Source organism: Acanthisitta chloris, unplaced genomic scaffold, assembly GCF_000695815.1.
Source record: "Acanthisitta chloris isolate BGI_N310 unplaced genomic scaffold, ASM69581v1 scaffold19945, whole genome shotgun sequence".
Classification (NCBI taxonomy): domain Eukaryota; kingdom Metazoa; phylum Chordata; class Aves; order Passeriformes; family Acanthisittidae; genus Acanthisitta; species Acanthisitta chloris.
The window spans coordinates 49,235-68,246 of NW_008673403.1; the positions used below are offsets into that span (position 1 = coordinate 49,235).

Consider the following 19,012-nt stretch of genomic DNA (forward strand, 5'->3'; position numbering starts at 1 on the left):
AAGCACAACTGAGGCTATTAAATCAGTGTCAGTTAAACCTCTTTCCTTTGCATACCCTTTCCCTCTGCAGCCTACAAAGCTCAGGGGAGATGGGATTCCTGGGTTCTTGCCACCTTGTATACCAAAGTATCATGCAATCCCAAGAAAGAGGGAAAACTGAAATACGTCATGAAATAGAGAGGTCATAGTCTAGAGATTTTAACCTTCCTGTGTCTGGACTGTAGCCTGCACATCTAACCCAACATGGGCACTGCCCCTTCTGTGTTTCTGCCCCTTCACTGCATACAAACACGTTATGTTTTGTTACATGACCCATTATCATTCAGCTGTCCCCCTCTGTATGCTGCTGTGCTTCCCCTGTGGCTCGCAGCTCAGTATGGAAGAAACTAGAAAACTCTTAGTTGCCCCTAAACAGCAGGTGCACACTTCCACAGACAGAGTCAGTTTAGCACAAGGTAAAGTTGAAAGAAAATTCAAATACTCCTGGTGGCCACAGTTTTTAGTCATAAGATGATCTTCTGACCACCTGTCTATTCTGACCTCACAATGTCAAGGAACCTCACAAAATCTAGGAAATCCTTATCATAGTATCAGTAATCTGGCAGGAGAAAAGTATGGTACTAGACTCCGTGACCATAAGTTACTTGTGGTCAGTGGCTTACGTTCATGACAGATAAACTTAAACCTAATAAATTCACTGCAAGAACTTCTGCTCCAAGATCCTCCAAAATCTTCACCAAAGTCAATGGGGACTGTTATCAGGGGTCTAAGCATTTTGATCTCCAGTTGACTACCCAGCCATCTACCCAGTATGACTGTAGTTCATTCAAGTTCAGTTGTGGCTATACTGTAGTTGTATTTATTTTAGTTTTGCTTCTCACATCATCACACATCACGGTCAGTCAGTGGTGCTTGAAAGGCACTGACATGCAGAATGAGTAACTTGCACTTACTGTTACACTTTGCCATACTCAGGAGCCTGTTATTTTTCATTCCAGTGCACAGAGATGCCCATTTGCTGAACAACATGCCAGGCTTCTTGGCTTGCATGTTATATTTCTTGCTTCAATTGTACTCATTTCTTTGTGAGTAGTAAAAGCTTCACAAATGAATGAAGCACTTGCCTGTGCTTTAACCACCAGACTGTACTCCTCTGACACTGCACTTAGGGAGGAATGAAAGCAGGAACAATTCAAGCCACAGAAAGCTAAGTTTACCCTGCTCCAGACTGAAACATACAGCAGCTTTTTCTATCAAGCCAACTCCTCCACCACAAATGGATTCACTTCAGTGAAAAACAGGATTTCCACCCTCATTCTCCATGGTAAATGGGAGAGTATACCTTTACTGATGGTCAGGTTTCTGTGAGAATGACCCTACTGTAGCAGCTAGCAGAATCTTGCCTTCCCTCAGCCCCAGCACATCCTCCATGCTGGTTCAATGGTTTCCTGAGGAAGGAAGGAGCTCTGAGTATTTTCAGGTGTCCTATTTTCCCATTATTATTTTGTGGTCAAGTCATGATTACTTTTTTGAAGGCTGTTGGGGTTGTGAATAGATCAGGCCATCAGATCAGAAGCACTGAGGCTGGATCTAGAAAAATTACAGTAATGTTTCTCTGGAACTGTATAATGTGGGTTTATCCAATGGGGCAGAGCTATGTTAAGTATGTCTATACTCCAGGATGTTAATGACCCTTCTTCCATTAGTCCTCTGGCATATGGTCCTCTGCCTTAATTGTACATAGTTTGTATTTTACATGTTTATTTTATCTGGCTTGTCTAGTCTCATTACATTAGATAATTAAGAGTTAACCATCTTGCCTTGTGCTGAAACATGAAATGAGCACAGCAGAGGTAGCTGATAATTGAAAAACTCTAGGATCAAATAGGTGCTGAAAGCTTTTGTAGCATGGCTGTTCCTGAAGTAAATGGGAGACACTGGTAAAGTGCTTGCACTTCCCTACTCCTCTGAATCATGAAGAAACATAGACAAAAGTGGCCACTGATTTCCAATCAGTTCAGTGCATGGAGAAAATAGCTAAATTCCATGTGTCTCACCTTGAGCTTCACTATTGTAGGATTATTAAACTGGAATTTTTTCTCATGTTTACATATCTTTACATGATACTTGTAGAGAAGTTATCTCAGCTTCTATCATCTCCTTGTGAAAATACCCTTGATACAATCCTGAAAATTCATTATTATTTTAGTTTAGCCCCATAATACTCAGCACAGAATCACAGAATCATGGAATCAATTTAGGTAGGAAAAGACCTCTGAGATCACTGAGTCCAACCTATGACCTAGCACCACTATGTCAACAAGACCATGGCACTAAGTGCCACATCCAGTTGTTTTTTGAACAACTCCAGGGATGGTGACACCAGGGATGGCTCACTTATCTATGGCAAAGTCAGGAAGTGAATACAAATTCCTCCAATCCAAGTGTTAGCCACCAACTGTAATGTCTTCTGAGATGCTTCAGAGGTAACTTTTCTGTTGCTACGGCAGCATGAGGTCTGAATTTATATTTCCCTATACAAAACCTGCCAGGAAAACCATATTGCATGTAAAGGCTACCCATCAGGGCCCTTAATTTAATCAGGAGCTGTCAACAATTACATATCCTTTCAGAAGTCTGAGCTCAGCTTCTTTCAGAACCTGTTTCATGCAATCTTTCCTTCTTATTCTAGTTAATTTGGACATCATGGCAGTGCTGCCCTAACAGGGATCATACACAGCCTTCAGGAACTGGCCCTCTGGAACAGCAAAAGAGATTGTCTCACAAACCAAGAGGAAAAGTGAAAGACACAGAGCTGAACCTAATTGGGTTCAAAAAGGCAATGGCAGGAGTGGATTCCATTTGTTTTTCCTCTACACCACCCCTTCTAAGGCATAATCTCTTTGCTGCATTTCCCTCCTTTTCTTCCTCCTGTTTCTATATGCCCAGAAAGGTCACTAGAAAAGTCACCAGGAAGACTTGGTGGCTAAGCCATTGAATAAGGAGCTATGGGCTCTATCCCCAGCACTGCCATGGCTCTGCTGCAAAACCTGGGCACCTCCCTTCAGTTCTCTGTGTCTTCATTTCCCTACCCCTGTCCCCACACACACACATCTGGTTCCTTCATTTTGCTTGAAAACTCATCTAAGCATAGGCTGTTCTTAATGAGGTTGCACACAGGGCAGGGCAGTGCAGTTGCAGGCTTGGATGTGGGTTTTAGGTATGTTTGCAATATAAACGATAATGATCTAAAACCCATCTGTGCGAAGGTAATGTTTTGAAGGAAGGAGTTTGACTCCACAAATGTAGGACTGGGGACCCATAGGTGGGGAATGTAGGAGGTCCTGGCAGTCTTTGAGAAATGAGGAAAGCTGAAGCAATGACTACTCCACAGATGGGGCATGAAGAATAATTCTCTCCTATGCTTGGAGTCAACATATTTCCATTCCCTTCTTCCTTTTTAGCTTTGGTTTTAAAAAGAACAATTATGCCTTTTTTTTAGTTATTAAGTCCTCTGCCCTCCTCCCTTCTCTCTGTCTCTAGGTCATACTCATCTTGCCTTAAGCTTATACTTTTCCTAACACCTTGTTCTCTGCTTTTGCAGTCTACTTTCTTCCAGTCCCTCTGTTCAACCCTCTTTAGATGCCTCTCCATCCCCATCATCTCCTCACATTGTGAGTTTGCATTAGTAGGAGAGAAAGCAAAAATAAGAGCCCACCCACTACAGCTCTTTCCACAATGACCAGAAGGATCTGTTTGAGACATGTTTTGAAGATCATTGTAAATCAGGAAACAGCAAGGTGGAGTGAAGGGAAACTGGAAAGACCTCTCAGCTTGCGAATGTATAATGCAAGAACATGAGCTCTCGCTCCAATAAAATGGAGCCAGCAGTTACTAGACCAAGTTCCTTGAGCAAAAAGTAATTATTATGACTAAACCATTCTGTATTTATAGAGAAGTAGTGTTAGAAGACAAACAGTTCAAGCAGTGCTCTTGCACTAAATGTTCTTTGCTTTTTCCTGTATGTGGTCTTTTATTCCAGCATTAATTGTGGTTATAAATCATTCCCAACCTGCTTTGGAATGAGTTTACACAGACTTCATGCTGTTGAAAACACAGAACAGTTATACATACAAAATATAAAGCACTCAGCAACTCCAGGGGTAAAAGTACCATGTATCAGGAATCAAACCCACAAGATTTAAGAAGTAATTATCATTAAAACAGTTCTCTGTCTGCTGCCACAAATGGTTACAGCTAGTTCTGCAGCACACAGAGTACACTGGAGTGGGCAAAGTCACCACTGGCAGGTGTCTTTGAGAGGCACTTGGGCCAGGAAAGGTTTTGTTCTCACAAATGATGGAGATGACAGAGTCTTGGTAAGACTGAGTGGTAACCAGGATGGGGAAGGATCATGAACACCTGACCTCTGCCTATGACCATCCAGACCAGAAAGGTTGAGGAAAAAAAAGCTTGAAAGGGAGAAGAATGGATTATATTATTTTTTTCCGCATTGAAACATATCAGCCCCATGAGGGGGAATGTTATGTGAACAATCCAGGATGCACATTCCCCTGAGAGCTGGGGAATGTGGGGCCTTGGCAGGCAGGTCAGGTGCCAGACTGGGGCAGAGCGACCCTCTCGCAGCCTCACTATGCTTTGTGGGGAGGGAAGCAAACTGGAAAAAGAGCTTGTTAAAGCTCACACAGCTTTCAGATCAAATTTTGCCCTGTTTCCCCCTGGAAGTCTCTTGAACAAGCTCAGTGCTTCAAACCTGAGGCTGCAAATCTCCCAGTCTCCCAGAGAAGGTTCCTGTGTTTAATAAGCTGAGTTGACTGAAATTCAAAGTGAAAGTGAAGATTTCTGTTGGCCTAGCAATAGAAAATGTGGCCCAGACCTATAACCCCATATCTGCCCAGACACAAACTAGAGATTGCTCATAAACATTAGCTCTGGTTCCCCTGCAGTCAATAGCAGAAAGTCTTGTAATATCTAATGGAAATACTTGTCACCAATTTAATTTGGAAAGAAGGTGCTGGAAAGTATTTCCTGAACACCAACATAACAAACCTGTAAGTTAGATAGTGGCTCAGCTATTGAGCAAAATAGCTTCTAATTCACTCTTTTCAACCATTTCACCACAAAATTAGCCCTTGAATTGCTTTGTATCCAAAGAACATGCCAAATGCTGACAAGCAGGTAAGCCCAGAGCAACTGAAATGCCATTAATATAAGCAATGCCATTAATATGAGCATTGCTTCTAATCAGCATGGATGGACCAGCACAGGATGGCATCATGATTCCTGAGATTCAAACTTCCTTGAATGGCCTGGGTAAAATTTTGATTGCTCCTGAGGACCCTGTCAAGGTTCCCTGTTGTCTTGACTCCAAGGCCTTCAAGCATGAAACTCTTATTAACTGCACCAGGAGTCCTGGAGACAGGGAATCAGGCCTTTCTACCACCACTGCACTGAGACATGGACTTGAAGCACTTCCTTTGGTGACCACACTTTCCATCCTAGGGCACACAGGTATAAAAGGCACACAAATACAAAAATAAATACTCCATCAAGACAGTGAATGTCTTCAGAGGATTTCACTAAATGAAAAATGAAATCTAACCCTAGCAGAGACTCTGTTGCCCTGACATGTCTTGTTTTCTTTAAGTCTTGTTTTTCTTCCTTTAACAGAAACATGATCCATCATCTGCCCAACTTCAAATCTGATGCAGACTTTCAGAAACTACTCTCAGCTTACTGTGGTGCTCAAATGGCAGCCTGTCCTTTCTCATCTATTCTCATTAATGTCTCTCGTCACCAAACGTTCCTCACAATTAAATCCCAAATATTTGAAAGTCAAAGTCACAGAAGTGAACAACCCTGACTGAAGAAAGTATTAGTCCTCACATTTCTGCCAGCATGGATAGGAACATATGTGCCCTTTGCAGGCTGGAAACTGCAAAAGTTTCCTATATCCACCTGTTTGGAATAGTATGGTTTGCTTGGAGCAAGGCAGACAGTAAAATTCAGAGGTTTCATTTCCACTTTCCTTTCAGCACTTCTTTTCCACTAACTGCCCCATTTCCTGATTCATCTACATCAAAGTGAGCAAAATGAAAACACTCCTGGAAATCTACAAATCAGTAAATAAAATAACTGAGGTTGATCAGTTTGCTAAGATGAAAAGGACTAGAGGCAGTTTTCAAAGGACCAGATAGCATAAATGCTTATTTTTACAGCAAAACTCTTCAGTTATGCCAGGATTTAAAAACCCCTCATTAAAAAAAACAACAGTTGTTTTGTTTTTTTAATTTTCCAGTCAATATTACAAGTGCTACTTAGAAAATATGTTCTTCTCACCTAGGAACATAATGAGGACAGTGATTCAAGTACAGAAAAATATGTCCCAAAGCAGCTGAATTTAAATCTAGACTCTCAAAGCTCCCATGAAGCTCTCATGGTCTCCTCATTAGGGAAGCAAACAAAGTACATCATCTGCAACCAAGTCCTGCCAGAAATTTCAGACAATAGGCCAGAATAAGCCCAAAAGACAAGTCAGTTTTAGCTCTTGTGTTTTTCTGCAGCAGTTCTGAATTAAACACAGTTCCTTAGTCTAAAGACAGGCAAAATTCTCTATTGAACGCTCATAGTTTCTGCGGTTTGGGCTTTTTTTCTAGTCAAAGACCAGCTCACATGCAGCAAAGAACTGAATCAAGGTTTCCTCAGGCCCTACCTAACTCTTCAAATGAAAGGATATCTTCTCTCTCATGAAGGAAATCATAAGCATAAAAGACATGTCTTTGCTGCATTGACAAACCCCCTGTCATCAGATGCTGCTTATCTTATAAACACATTGCTTCTCTCATGAAGGTGAGTTTCCTCAACAAATAACAAGACTAAATCATATCTTAGCTTGTATTGAATAATGACAATATGAAGCATACAGCTCATGTCCTTTAAAAAATTTAGCTGAACTTCAAAATGCTGAGCTTGAATGCGGCAATAACTGAAGGACAACCAGAGGACAATTATTCCTGCAATGTCAGACAAACTTTTATAGAAAGGAAAATATAGAATAAAGATTTCTACTACTTACCAACACACTGATTGTTTTCATCCAGCTGGAACCCAAAGCGACAGATGAGAGGTCTTGTGACAGTGGGGTAGTTGGGAACTGGGCCTGGTGCTGGGGGCGGTGGATAAATATTTGAGTAAGGATTCCGATACGGTGATCGATACACTGGGTTGGTTCGGGGGACACATAAATAGCCACCGTTCTGGTTGACACACACCATGTCTCCTCTGCAGGCCTCGGGAATAGTCCGACACTCATCAATATCTGGAACGAAATGGCAAAAGTTAAAAGAGTGATTGGTCCTTAATGGGACCTATCGCAAAAGTAGTTAACATGTTTTCCTCAAAGCCTTGTGAATAAAAGTGTTCTATCAAAATGCTAATCCTTCCTTGTGGAGTCTCACTTTGAAGTTAGATCATCCTAAAACAGAAAACATCCTATATATTCAGCATATCCTGTGATCTACCTGTTTTACTTCTCTATCAGAAGGCTGAGAGGAGAAAGCCTGCTTTGCTATCCCATAAAAGTTTGGTTTAAACACTAATTTACACATGGCTGCAGCATGCTACTGCCTGTTCCTGCTAGAGGGTCTGTCCAAACCACAACATGCAGATCAGGATTTCAAACACTAGTGGTTTCATTTGCCCAGCTGTGAAAACTGGATCCTGATTTGGAACTCTCAAGCTCCCTCCCGCAGAAAAAGTTAGGGATGTTCAGATCTGGGGATGCAGTTCAGGCCTCTTTCTTGCTTTGATTGAGATTGTTGCTGAATTAAATTTAGAAAGATACAACTGGTTTAGCCAAACTGAGCATTCACCTGGTTCTCAGGGCACAGAAACAGTAGGCAATGGCAGGGCAAGCATTCTGCTGCAGGTTTTTCCTCTTGTGTTTGAGTGACTTTAGTGCACAGAGAAACTGCTGCCCTAGAGACTAAATGCCTTTGATAAAACAGTGCTGTTGGGCAAAGTGCAAGTTTCCCGACATTGCCTCAAATCAGTTTACTTGAAGTTGCAATGTTGAGTAGTGGAAGACTTCATCTGAGCCTGCAGGTGGAGACTGCCAGCAAAGACAGTGAATACTGAGTTTGAGGGAGAAAGAGAAGGAGGCAAAGCAACCTTTGTCCTTTGGCAGCTAGTCTGAGCTCCTATCAAATGCATCATTGCTATTTGAGTAGCACTGACAGTCTATTAGTATCTCAACAATGTCAAGGATCAGTATATACTTGTGCTATACAAAGACACACACACATTTATATATACACATATTTTTTGTATATACATTTATACAAACACACATATTTGTCACACACCAAGAACTTTTCAACTGAAACATTCTAAGAGCAGCACAATATTAACTCAATAAATTCAGGATTTCTGAACCCCAATTTAAATGCATTGATTTAATTTATGTCCTACCTAAGCATTGCCCAGAGGCACGATCCAGGTCAAACCCATTAGTGCATTGTTGCTAAAATGAGAGAAAAAAGGACACTTAGTGACTGTGAAATGATAGGGTTGCAGAGTCAAATGCTCATCTGGATTATTATGCTTAGTACAATTGTTCAGCAATATACAGTCCATCAAAATAAAATCCCTTCCCCAAAGGACACCCAAGGCATGAACCTGCTAGCCCCTTAGCTCAGGAGGGGGTTCCCTCAGGTGGTGACAATGTCAGGCTCTCCATGGGGGTCACCAACACACAATGTGTTATGGTTCCATACCAGTTACACAGAAGTTACAGTTTTTCAGTCTAGGGTCTTGGTTTTTGCCAGAACAGAGAGGCTTAGCTCAAAGGTACTCTCTACTTCTCTAACAGGTTCTAGAACTCCCCAGACAGCCCACAGTACAGCACACACATCCCAACTCATCAGCCACTGACTGACCTGATGCCACAGTTAAAACATAACAAGCTTAATAAAAGTAAGGCACTTCCTGGGCACTAAACCTTGTAATTTTTAGGGGCTAAATCTTTAGATGACACAGGTTCTAGGCATGCAAGGTTACTAGATTCCTTGTGTCTTCCTGTCTTGTGATACTGGTCTTTATCAGGGCTGCAGCCTCGAGTCTCCAGCACCTCCTCAGTGACCCTCAGCATTTCTGAACCAGTGAAAGTCCTGGTGATGATTGTCTCAAAACCTGTTAAAATGATTTTCTGCTCTCCCTAGTTTTTGGCTGGGCCTCCAGTTATTTAGCAAGGGGCCAAGCTGTTGACACAAGCTCAGGATCCTGCCAGTAAATAGGTTGTACTAAGGAATGTAAGCAAGAGATATCCAGCAAACAGGAACCACTGAAGCAATCAGAGGGCAGAGGGATGGAGTGTGGTCAAGGTTCTTCCTTTTTTCTTGTTTCTTAATGATAAAAACAATTATTTTTGGACTTTGTGGAAGAAATCCGTGGATGAGTAAAGTACTTGGTTCATGTTGCAAAGCAGGAAGTTGTAGGTGGGAGACAAGGGGTTAGTCAGCAGAAGTGGGTCCTTGCTGGGGAGGGGACATGAAGTGAAACACATGGTATTGTTTGGACTGCACCTGCCACTTGCACATATGAATACACAAAACCACTGCTAGGAGTGTCAAACAGATGTGGAGGAACTCTGCTTTCATTAATTTTGGCATCTCGAGATGTTTTGGTATCATGTTGTGGAAAGCCAATATATTCTGATGGGAGAATGTATGATCACCCTCATATTTTACAGAATGTACATACTCTACCTTTTGTTCTCCTTTTTGTGCTCTGACACATGCACTACACCTGTGTTAACTGGAAAAGTTAAGACAGTTTTAAACAAAATTAGTTTCCTTTGGACAATAAATGATGATTCAGAAGCACTGAAACTACTGTAGAACTGGCTCCAACAACTTTCTAGAACTTTATTCTAGAAAAGATTCCAATATTATCAAAATTATGAGTTTCAGTATCTCCAGAAAGAGCTTGTTGCTGTCAATTTTGGTTTCAAGTTGCATTTTGCTTGGACTTCAAAAAACAATTTATGTTACAAGATGTTTTTATAAAAATTGCAATGGAAACAATATTTTTTAAATTATAAAAACAAATCCTTAAAGACATCCCAAAAATTCTCCAGGGGCATGAAAAGCATTTCCCATACAGATCCAATGTTCACAAAAATATCAATAAGCATGTCTTGTGCAGGAAATTTTCAATGTAGTAGAATAAAAACAACTACATTTCAGAGACTTTTGGCAAAGGTATTTAGAAACACAGCCTGGACTCTGAGTATATCTGGATTATCAGCTAGAAATCCAAACTTAACATGCCTTTGGGAACTGTTTTTCCTAATTTAAAGTCCACATGGAGCCCAAGCACACAAAGAACTAATGCTTCTGCTATTTCAAGAACTGGACTAGTTTACTTCCATCCACCCTCAAAAGCCCTGCCTCTTGAACAGAAATGGTTTTGAGCATAAATGGAAATGAAAACTAGGCTACAGTCATTCAGGCCACAGTCTGAAATGAAACAGTCTTAAGCCAAGGTCCTGCCATACACAGAATATGCCTATTTATATGAATGAGTTCTCCAAGTGTGGATGTTCCCCATCACAGAACTGTGTGGTTCCTGCTCTTGTGGGATGGCTTTTCTTATTTCCTCTTCCAGAAGTGTTCAGTTTAGAGGCAGAATCAGGTTTTCAGCGAGGTCCAGGTTTCTACAGAGATATTTTGTTGAGCTGGCAAGGATGAGTCAATAAGCTAAGTCCATGTTCAACTCCAGAATCCTTCTGGCTCCAAGTTCTCCCCTTTAAAACCTTAGACCACACAACTTCCTTTTCATGTAAACCCCAGACCACAGAGCTTCCTATCCACCTGCTAGCCAGTCGAGTCACATGCCATGTAGTGCTTCAGTACAGAATGGTACATAGATCTCTGTGCACCTCTCACCTGTGCTTTTCCAGGGCTTGAAAGGCAGACGGCCAGTGTGAAAGCAGTCAGTATCCTGTAATGTGCATAGAAAATAGGCTGAAAACCTTCTGATAGCCAGGCTTATTACATAGAATTAAGTAAACATGGGCAAATGAATTGCTAATTACACTTCAGTGTATTCCACAGTTCTGCTAACATGAATTTGGCCTCTGGAGAAGGAGTAAGACAACTGTGGGCCAGATTCAGATCCCAGAGTCACTGATTTTACTGTGGGTTTTTTTCAACTGGGATTGGAATCAGACTGTACGTGTCTATGAACCAATCTAACTTTTATGACACCCCATGCGGCAGCTGTTAAATGAGTAAGTGTGCAATAGTCAATAAAGCATTTTCGCCCCTCTCTGACACCTTTCTTTTGGGAATAGGAATGTTTTTCTTGCACACTGTGCACGTTTTACAGATGGGTAAACCAGAGCACAGGCCCTGCCTAAGCTCCCAGTGCGAGGCATTGGCAGGGCTGCAGACATGTCATGCAGGAGGTCCTGAATCCAAGCCAGTTGCTCTAACCGCTAAACCGCATTTCATCCCCAGGAGACCATATCTGAGATTAATCCATTTCCATAGGGCCACATTCTATCCCTTTACTCAGTCTTGAGTAATGAGTTGCTCTGGAGGTAGACACACTGTGCCAGGTCATCAGCTACTAGAATCTGTTGCCTTCAGTGAGGCCTTTCCCAGGTATATCATCTTCACATCTAGTGGCACCTACTGGGTCTCTCCACCGCAACTGGAAGAAGAGGATCCCTCACTAACAGAGCTCTACAGCTATTTTTGGAGCTCCTTACCTGGAGCATAAAAATTCTGGTCAAGTAACCTTCCAACCCCAAGTATTTACTAGCAGATAGAAAACCATGAAATGACAGTCAGCAATTATTTTCTCTAAGTACTATGCATTTCAGTGTTTTGGCACTGCCTTGTATAAAACTTCTCAATACCACTAGACCCACACCTTGCTTATCTTGGATTTTAGTTCTGAATGGCAATTGTATGCAACACATTCCCACAAACCATTACAGGAAGCAAGAGATATTTTAGGTAGCCTTAGCTCTGCTACCCAAGCAAGCTGCCAACTTTCTCTCTTAGAACTGTCTCAGATTTCCAGTGCAAACTGAGCTGCTGAGCAAGACCTACAGATGCATCAGACAAAACCACACACAAACAATGACCGACACATTAGAACAAATTTGTTTTAAATGAGGAGACAGGGACAAGCTCTGAAAAGTAAACATAAACCCTAAAATGGTTGTTCATAGTGCTGCTGAGACAGATCGTGCTGTTGGCAGCTTTTGAGTGACAAGGAAAAGCAAATTGTGCACAGAGATTTCCTTAGAGCTGGATGCAAACCATTCAAACTACAACGTTATCCATTTAGGCTTGCACTTCATTTATTGATTCCTCATATCTTTTTGAAGAGATCTGAAATAGTGCACTGCTATAAGGGCTGTATACTCACTTTGCATAAAGCAAGAGCAGCCCTGGAAGGGAATACAACAGGTTGCAGCTGAAGGCTGACATACCTAGCAACTGGGCTATGCTTCACACTGCTGCAGGACAGTGCATGCTAATAAAATCCCCTATAAAACTTGTCAGACAAAACTGCTATGTTTCTGGACAGTCTTTAGTTTCTGTTGTTACAAGATGATATATTCTTTCCTCTTGGTGTGCATGGGGGTGACCTTACTGCCTCACACATGTTCCATCTGCAACCACCGTCTCAATTTGCTCGTTACTTTAGATCTCAAATCCCCTCAAGAATTACTAACAGACATGCAGCACAACCTATCAACACTATATGCAGTTGGTCACAGTAGCTTGCCCAGCAGGCAAAATATTTTAAACTAGTAATTAACTGCTGCAGTAGTAACTAATTAGCTTCAATCAATCAGTGCAGCCAGTGGGGTCACTCGTTGTCGCAGTTCAGCACTCCCGTGGATTCTGAGGGTTCCTAAAGTGCAGAGTATAAGCACAGATCAAGAAGGAACTTGACAGAGACAGCACAGCTTTAATAACAGGCAGATTGTCTTTCTCCACCTCTGACCATTGAGATCCTGTCTCTTTGCAAATAGCTTTAGCAAGTGGATTGGCACACCGAGTCCCTGCCACAGCTATTTTCCACACGCAGATTTCCCGTCACTAAGCAAAGAAGTTTCATGCATACCACTTACCTTCTTAATCCTTGCATGTCCAAAACCGTTGGGGAAAGGTGGAAAAAAAACCAGAGTCTGTGCTGATGAATAACTAAAAAGTTTTTCCAAACATTACCCTCTGCTAGAACTTCAGTTCCTCTGTCATTTATAGTCCAAAGAATGAAATGGCAAGTAATGGAGAAGATCGGGAGCCGTCTGTACCTCCTCAGACACTGGAGAGAATACAGAGAAAGCACCTGGTTTTGCTTAGTTCTCTTCTGTAATTCAGCATTAAACCAATTGGAGGAGGAATGTTAAAAATGAACACTTCATTTTCTAAGTATGTTAAACAATGCAAATGGGGGCCTCAGCCTGGGACAGCTGGTTTAGATTACAAAGCTCACCAACTGGCTAGACTCCTCACAACAACCTCGAGGAGCCTGCCAGGATAAAACACTAACAGCTTGAAGGAAAGCCTCTCCCGCTGCAAACTTCACAGTTAAATGTGCCTCAGAGCAGAGAGCACCGTTATTGGACAGAAACCCTTATCAAGGGACTGGAGAAGGGAAGGGATTGTTTTCCTTGCTCTGAGAACAAAAAAAAAGTCAGGCTTTTTGGAGGCCCTCTAGCCGGTGTCCCGCACGATGAATATGCAACACTCCCTGCTCTGTGCCAATGGCATACTGATGAAAGGTCTGACCCTCTGGGAGGTGAATAACTCAAATTCATGACGATCACAGCTACAGGAACTATATTGCTTGGGGATTATTTGAAAACAGGAATAAACAAATTAAACGTTCAAAGGAAAACAAATGGCTTGTCTGCAAACACTGGCCCTTTTCAAACTGACCCTATGCTTAAGGGAGAGGTTTATGATATGAAATATTTCTCAGAAAAAGCATTACTCCAGATCTCCAGTTATGATTGAAGAGGAAGGAAATAAAGTACTTTTTCAGGTGTTTTGCAGCTTTGCCACAGGCAGAGCTTTAGTAGGTCAAGCAGAACATTTATGGGATGTGAGAGGTAAGCAATCAGATGCTGCAAAGATTATGCTAGATCCAAAGATGAACACTGAAATTAAAAACAGACATGGACATTTAACAGCTACTTTGAATTTCTGTGGCGTCTCCCATTTGAGAAAACCCTTTATTTCTAAAGAACCTGAAATGATTATCATATATCTCTCTGTAACAGACTGAGAAACAGAGAAGTATAGTCAGTGTAACAGATATTAATAAAACTAACTTCTAAGCATGGACACCCAGCTGAGATACAAAGATTGAGCTGCTTCAGGGCTGCTGAGCCCCCACAAGTTGTATTGGAGCCAATGGGAAGTGCAAGAACTCTGTACCTTGTTAATTGGCTGTAATTGTCCAAACTACCGTTCAAAAATGACAGTGCCAGAGGCTCAGTGCCATTTCTAACTGTGTCTCTCAGTCACTTGCATTGCATGGAAAATTAAGCACTCACCTAGAATTAATCAAACACAGCCAATACATTTGCAGATAAACAAGAACAAATTTACTTATTTTAAATAAACTTCTCAAAAGCTTAACAAAAACCCACATAAGGGACTTCTGAAGAAGCTGCTGAGCATGTTGTGAGAGGAGTTTTATCATGGGTCAGAAAACAGGCAAGAACTTATAGAAAGCAAAAACTGGGCCAATTTTCACTGTGGAAGAAGGTTAACAGTGAGTATTCTCATTGCTCCGTAAGACCTCAATACATTCAGTAATCTGGAGAGTTAAGAGGTCTAAGAGCAGCAGTGCTTACTGCATGTTAGGGGTGTGAAGATCTACTGAAAGCATGAGAAACAGCTTTACAGCAAAGCAGATGCTCTCAGCATCCAGCCATGTGGATGAAGAGCTTGCTTGATATACTTGATACTTCACTTACTAATCCACAGAATTTTTCTACCATCACATGGTAAGTTCAGTGCACACATGCCAGAATCACCATATGAGTTCAGCACCATTCTGCTCCCAAAGAATTGCCTCAGAGTTCTGGTTAATCAGCCAACTGGCAGAGGTACTCCAGCCCTGGCACAGGAGGTGGATCCAGACCTGACCACCAAAGGGGCTCCCTTAAGAAGAAATACTGTACAAATATTTTGATTTTTCCTGTCTCCATCTGACAGCTGGAGTGGATAAAAACCAGAGTATAAAAAGTGTACCAAACCACAACTTGGGCTAGTTTACAGCATGGTGACGGGTTTTTTTCCTAAATAAAAGGATTTGATGTTATGGCTAAGTGAAATTTCTGCAGTACCTTTCTGTAACTACCATTGGCCACAAAACAATGAGATGTAGCCACAGCCTTCTCACAATTCCCTTTGATACCAGGAGTTGCATAAAGGAAGGCATTTGTGGTACATAAAGCCCCTTTTGTTCACCCTATAAAAAACAGACAGTTCTATGTATCTTTCAACACCTTGCGCTGACACCCTCACCATTTGTGCTTAAGATGGTGACTAAACTTCAGGTGTAACAGCACTCTCACTTCAGTGGTCTCAACTATCCCTGAATGTTACAAAAATTCACCATTTTAATTAGATTATCTTGATGTTTTCTTTGTCTTCATGAAGATGTGCAGAACTGTCCCCAGTAAAACAGTTACTCTGTTAAGCAACTGAGTATGTTCTTAAAAGTTTGCTAGGGTTGAAACTATATCTCCAATTATGTCTAAGGCTTGGATTTTGAAAGCTGTGTGATTTATATTCATAAGGGGCACATAAACTGTGTCATATAACCTTAACTCTACCCTTCTTGGATGAGATGGCTGAAGGTATGAATCGAGCCATGCTCCTGCAAATAATGCACAGCACTGGATGAACAGGGACCCTCAACACTGGAGAGCATAATCTGGTGGATTCTGAATGCTAAGACAAAAGCTGTAATTAGCTCAGGGAACTCCAGAAGAGTTAATCGCACTCAGCACTCCTGAACAGAAAAATCTGCCTCACAAAATCAAGTCCTCATCCACTAACTTTTACAACACTTCATCTCCTTTTTTAATTCTGATATTGTTCTTATGGTTCTCCAGAACTACATCTGTCAAACACCTTTCTTGGATGCTCTTGTCATTTTTTAAAGTTCACCCTCTCTGAACATTCTCAAGAATATTGGCAAGCTGCAGGAAGAGTCAAACCACATAGATCTGTATGGTGGTAGATCTGTGAGACCAAAGTAATTCTAAGTTCCAAGTCATTGACATCTTTTACCCAGCCATACAGACCTAAATTCACTAGAGGAATTTGCTGATAACTGATACTTTCAGGCCCTGCATTTCCAAGCTTTAGATGCTAAAATCATTCATTTTGCTCCTACCAAATCTTATGGAACCAATTTTTGTTACCAGCAAAAATGGTAAAACACTCAGAGCACAACTGCTGGGCACCTGCAGGAAAAATTGCATTTTGATAGCATCTAAGTTCCATGAGATTCACAAGTTGCCTGGCTGTGGAGATTGACCTAAGTGTTCTTGGAGACTACCAGATGATCAAGCTTTTGATACTGTCAAGTGTTGCTATAACACACGACAGGCAGTGATTTGAAATACACACATCTCACCCTACTGCCACAGGAATAGCACCAAGCACATGGGAAACTTGGTCTCAAACCCTAATTCTGCCTGAGAAAAAGTAAGGCTGGTTTCTTCCACCTCCCAGGAAAGAATTCAGTTGCAAACTTCTGGTGTTTGGGGAGGGTTCCCTGTCATTTATCAAAGATAGACTACCTTAGATTATCAGCTGAGGTCTGCTTCATTCAGTGTCTGAACTGCAATTGCCATCTCATAACATGAATGATGCAATAACCTGTTCCAGATGGCTCAGGCCAGAAGCTCAAGAGCACATATTTTCCTTTCCTAGCCAAACATAACACAAGCGAGAATTAACAGTAAGAATTAACATAGTATGTAACCAAAAACATCACTAGTGCTAACTAAAATGTACTGGGAATGTAGAGTGCTTGAGAAGTTGTGGTGTGTTGATCTGCAGCTCGCAGTACTGCTCTTAGGAAGGAGACAGTGTTACAGTTCCATTCTGCAATGCAACAACACTACACTTGGATTAGTATCTGACTCCACTTTATTCTCTGAAGACACATTTATTGTCCCATTAGATGAAGAACAGTAGCAGGTACATACCAAAACCCAAACAGCTTAAAGCTATGCCCAGTGAACTGCACCTACTGTAAGACAAAACTATTTCAGGTATATTACCCTTAGTGAGATCAGGTTTGATGTTCACAATCACCTGTTTATCTGTAGTGCTTTCTAGGACAGTCTAGGAAGAGTGCCTGAGGCAAAGAAAGAGTAATATTCTTGGAAGAATGCTTCAGTATTGTTCAGGTTTTTTTAACCCAATAAAAGTAAGGTCAGCAAGCAAACTAAAAGATTTTTATAACTGTCTCAGGAAAAACACAGAGTTTTTCACAGCATTCTTGGTGTGACTATTCTCAGCAGGTCACTTCCTATTATTAGTAATGTGCAACAGACTACAACATTCTTCTGCAGTTTTTAATCCTTAAATAACTGACATTTATGCTTTTAATACTATTTTCCTGTAAAAAGTGTATGGAACATTCTCCTGTACCTAAAGACAGAAGATGTACTTGAGAACTCACATATCCCCCTTGGTTGCTGTGAGCATCTGGGAACGTGGTGCCCCAGCCACTGGTCATACTTCTACTTGTTCTTCTGTTGAATCCCATCCTTGAGCATAGCTCTTGTAACTGCACTTCACATTTTGCCTGAAACTAGACAGATATTTGAGTTTGTTTTTGTTTATTTTGTAAGACTGACATGCACATAAACTGGGCTGTGGCCTTTGCTCCTTTGCATTTTTGTCAAATGGTCTAGACAATGTGGTTGAAAACAATGCTCTTTAATCTTGTTACAAAATGTTTACCATCCCATTTTAATAGCAAGCATAAATTCTTTATGGCCAGTTTCAGCTAATAATGACCTTCCATAAATAAAGACCTAAAACTCTTAATACCCCTGGACCAACACTAAAGTCTGTTTCACTGTTGGAGTGAGCCAACATTTAGTCTTCACAAGTGCCTGGGATACATAAACCATCAGTCTCCAATTACGACCAGACAGTTAGAAGTATGTACTAAAACCTCCCTTAGAAATATTCAGGACTGATTTATTTTGTGCTTAAATGCCTCAAGACTGCAGTTTCCCAGGCCCTTTGCCAATGCTTGCACTGCACTGGGCACACCTGGCACGGCAGCAGCAGGTCTGATATCACCTGGGAGCAGCTGACTGGAGACAGTGGGTCACCTGCATTGCTTAACCTCTCAGCATTCCCTGTCTGCTGTGCCAGTAAAGCATCAGCTTCACCTATGCTTCCTCATCTTTCAGGCACTTTATTCCATTGCATGGAATTTGTATTTTGAGTAGGTTTTGTGTTGGTTTGGTTTTGGTTTTTTCAGGTTTAGTTGAGCATCCTTTCTCCTTTTCAGCCTGCTTTGGCAATTCACTTTGTTTTTATCCAGAGTAAAAGGTTACCCACTGTAGCATCAAGCATATTCTGTGTTTTCCATTAAAACCCTTCAGGTTCTGAAGAAACCCAAACAAGTCTGTGGGAAATGACATCTCTCAACAAGGCTGTGTGAATGTTCACAAGTATGTGCACTATTTTTGTAAGGGCACCTGCCAGAACCCTGCTGATGAATCCAGAGTAGAAAATATTTGACGTCAGCCCTCTCTTCCAGAGCTTCTCTCTTTCCAAGTGGTGGAAAACATTCCCTTTTTAAACATGTTTCACTCTTCTAGGTGAACATTTAAGCAAAGACTTCTGGGTTTTTTTTCCGGTAAGATACTTAGCAAAGACGTCCACATTTTTGGGTATTCTCCTTACCTTAAGAT

General features: G+C 41.4%; 1 protein-coding gene across 2 annotated transcripts in view; it reads right to left on the reverse strand.

Moving 5' to 3' along the window:
- FBLN5 (fibulin 5) overlaps window positions 1–13,622 on the reverse strand; it is a 45,247-nt gene extending 31,625 nt beyond the window's left edge. Inside the window, exons 1-5 of one of the 2 annotated variants that reach the window (XM_009074960.1) lie at window positions 13,540–13,612; window positions 13,175–13,368; window positions 10,968–11,022; window positions 8,491–8,542; window positions 7,097–7,339 (exon numbers count right to left, since the gene is read on the reverse strand). In XM_009074960.1, the coding sequence (XP_009073208.1) occupies window positions 7,097–7,339; window positions 8,491–8,542; window positions 10,968–11,022; window positions 13,175–13,191 (367 nt within the window). In that variant the 5' untranslated portion in view covers window positions 13,192–13,368; window positions 13,540–13,612. Of the gene's footprint in view, window positions 1–7,096; window positions 7,340–8,490; window positions 8,543–10,967; window positions 11,023–13,174 lie in introns of both variants that reach the window. The other variant, XM_009074959.1, reaches the window with a different exon arrangement.
- Between the last annotated feature and the right edge of the window lie 5,390 nt (window positions 13,623–19,012).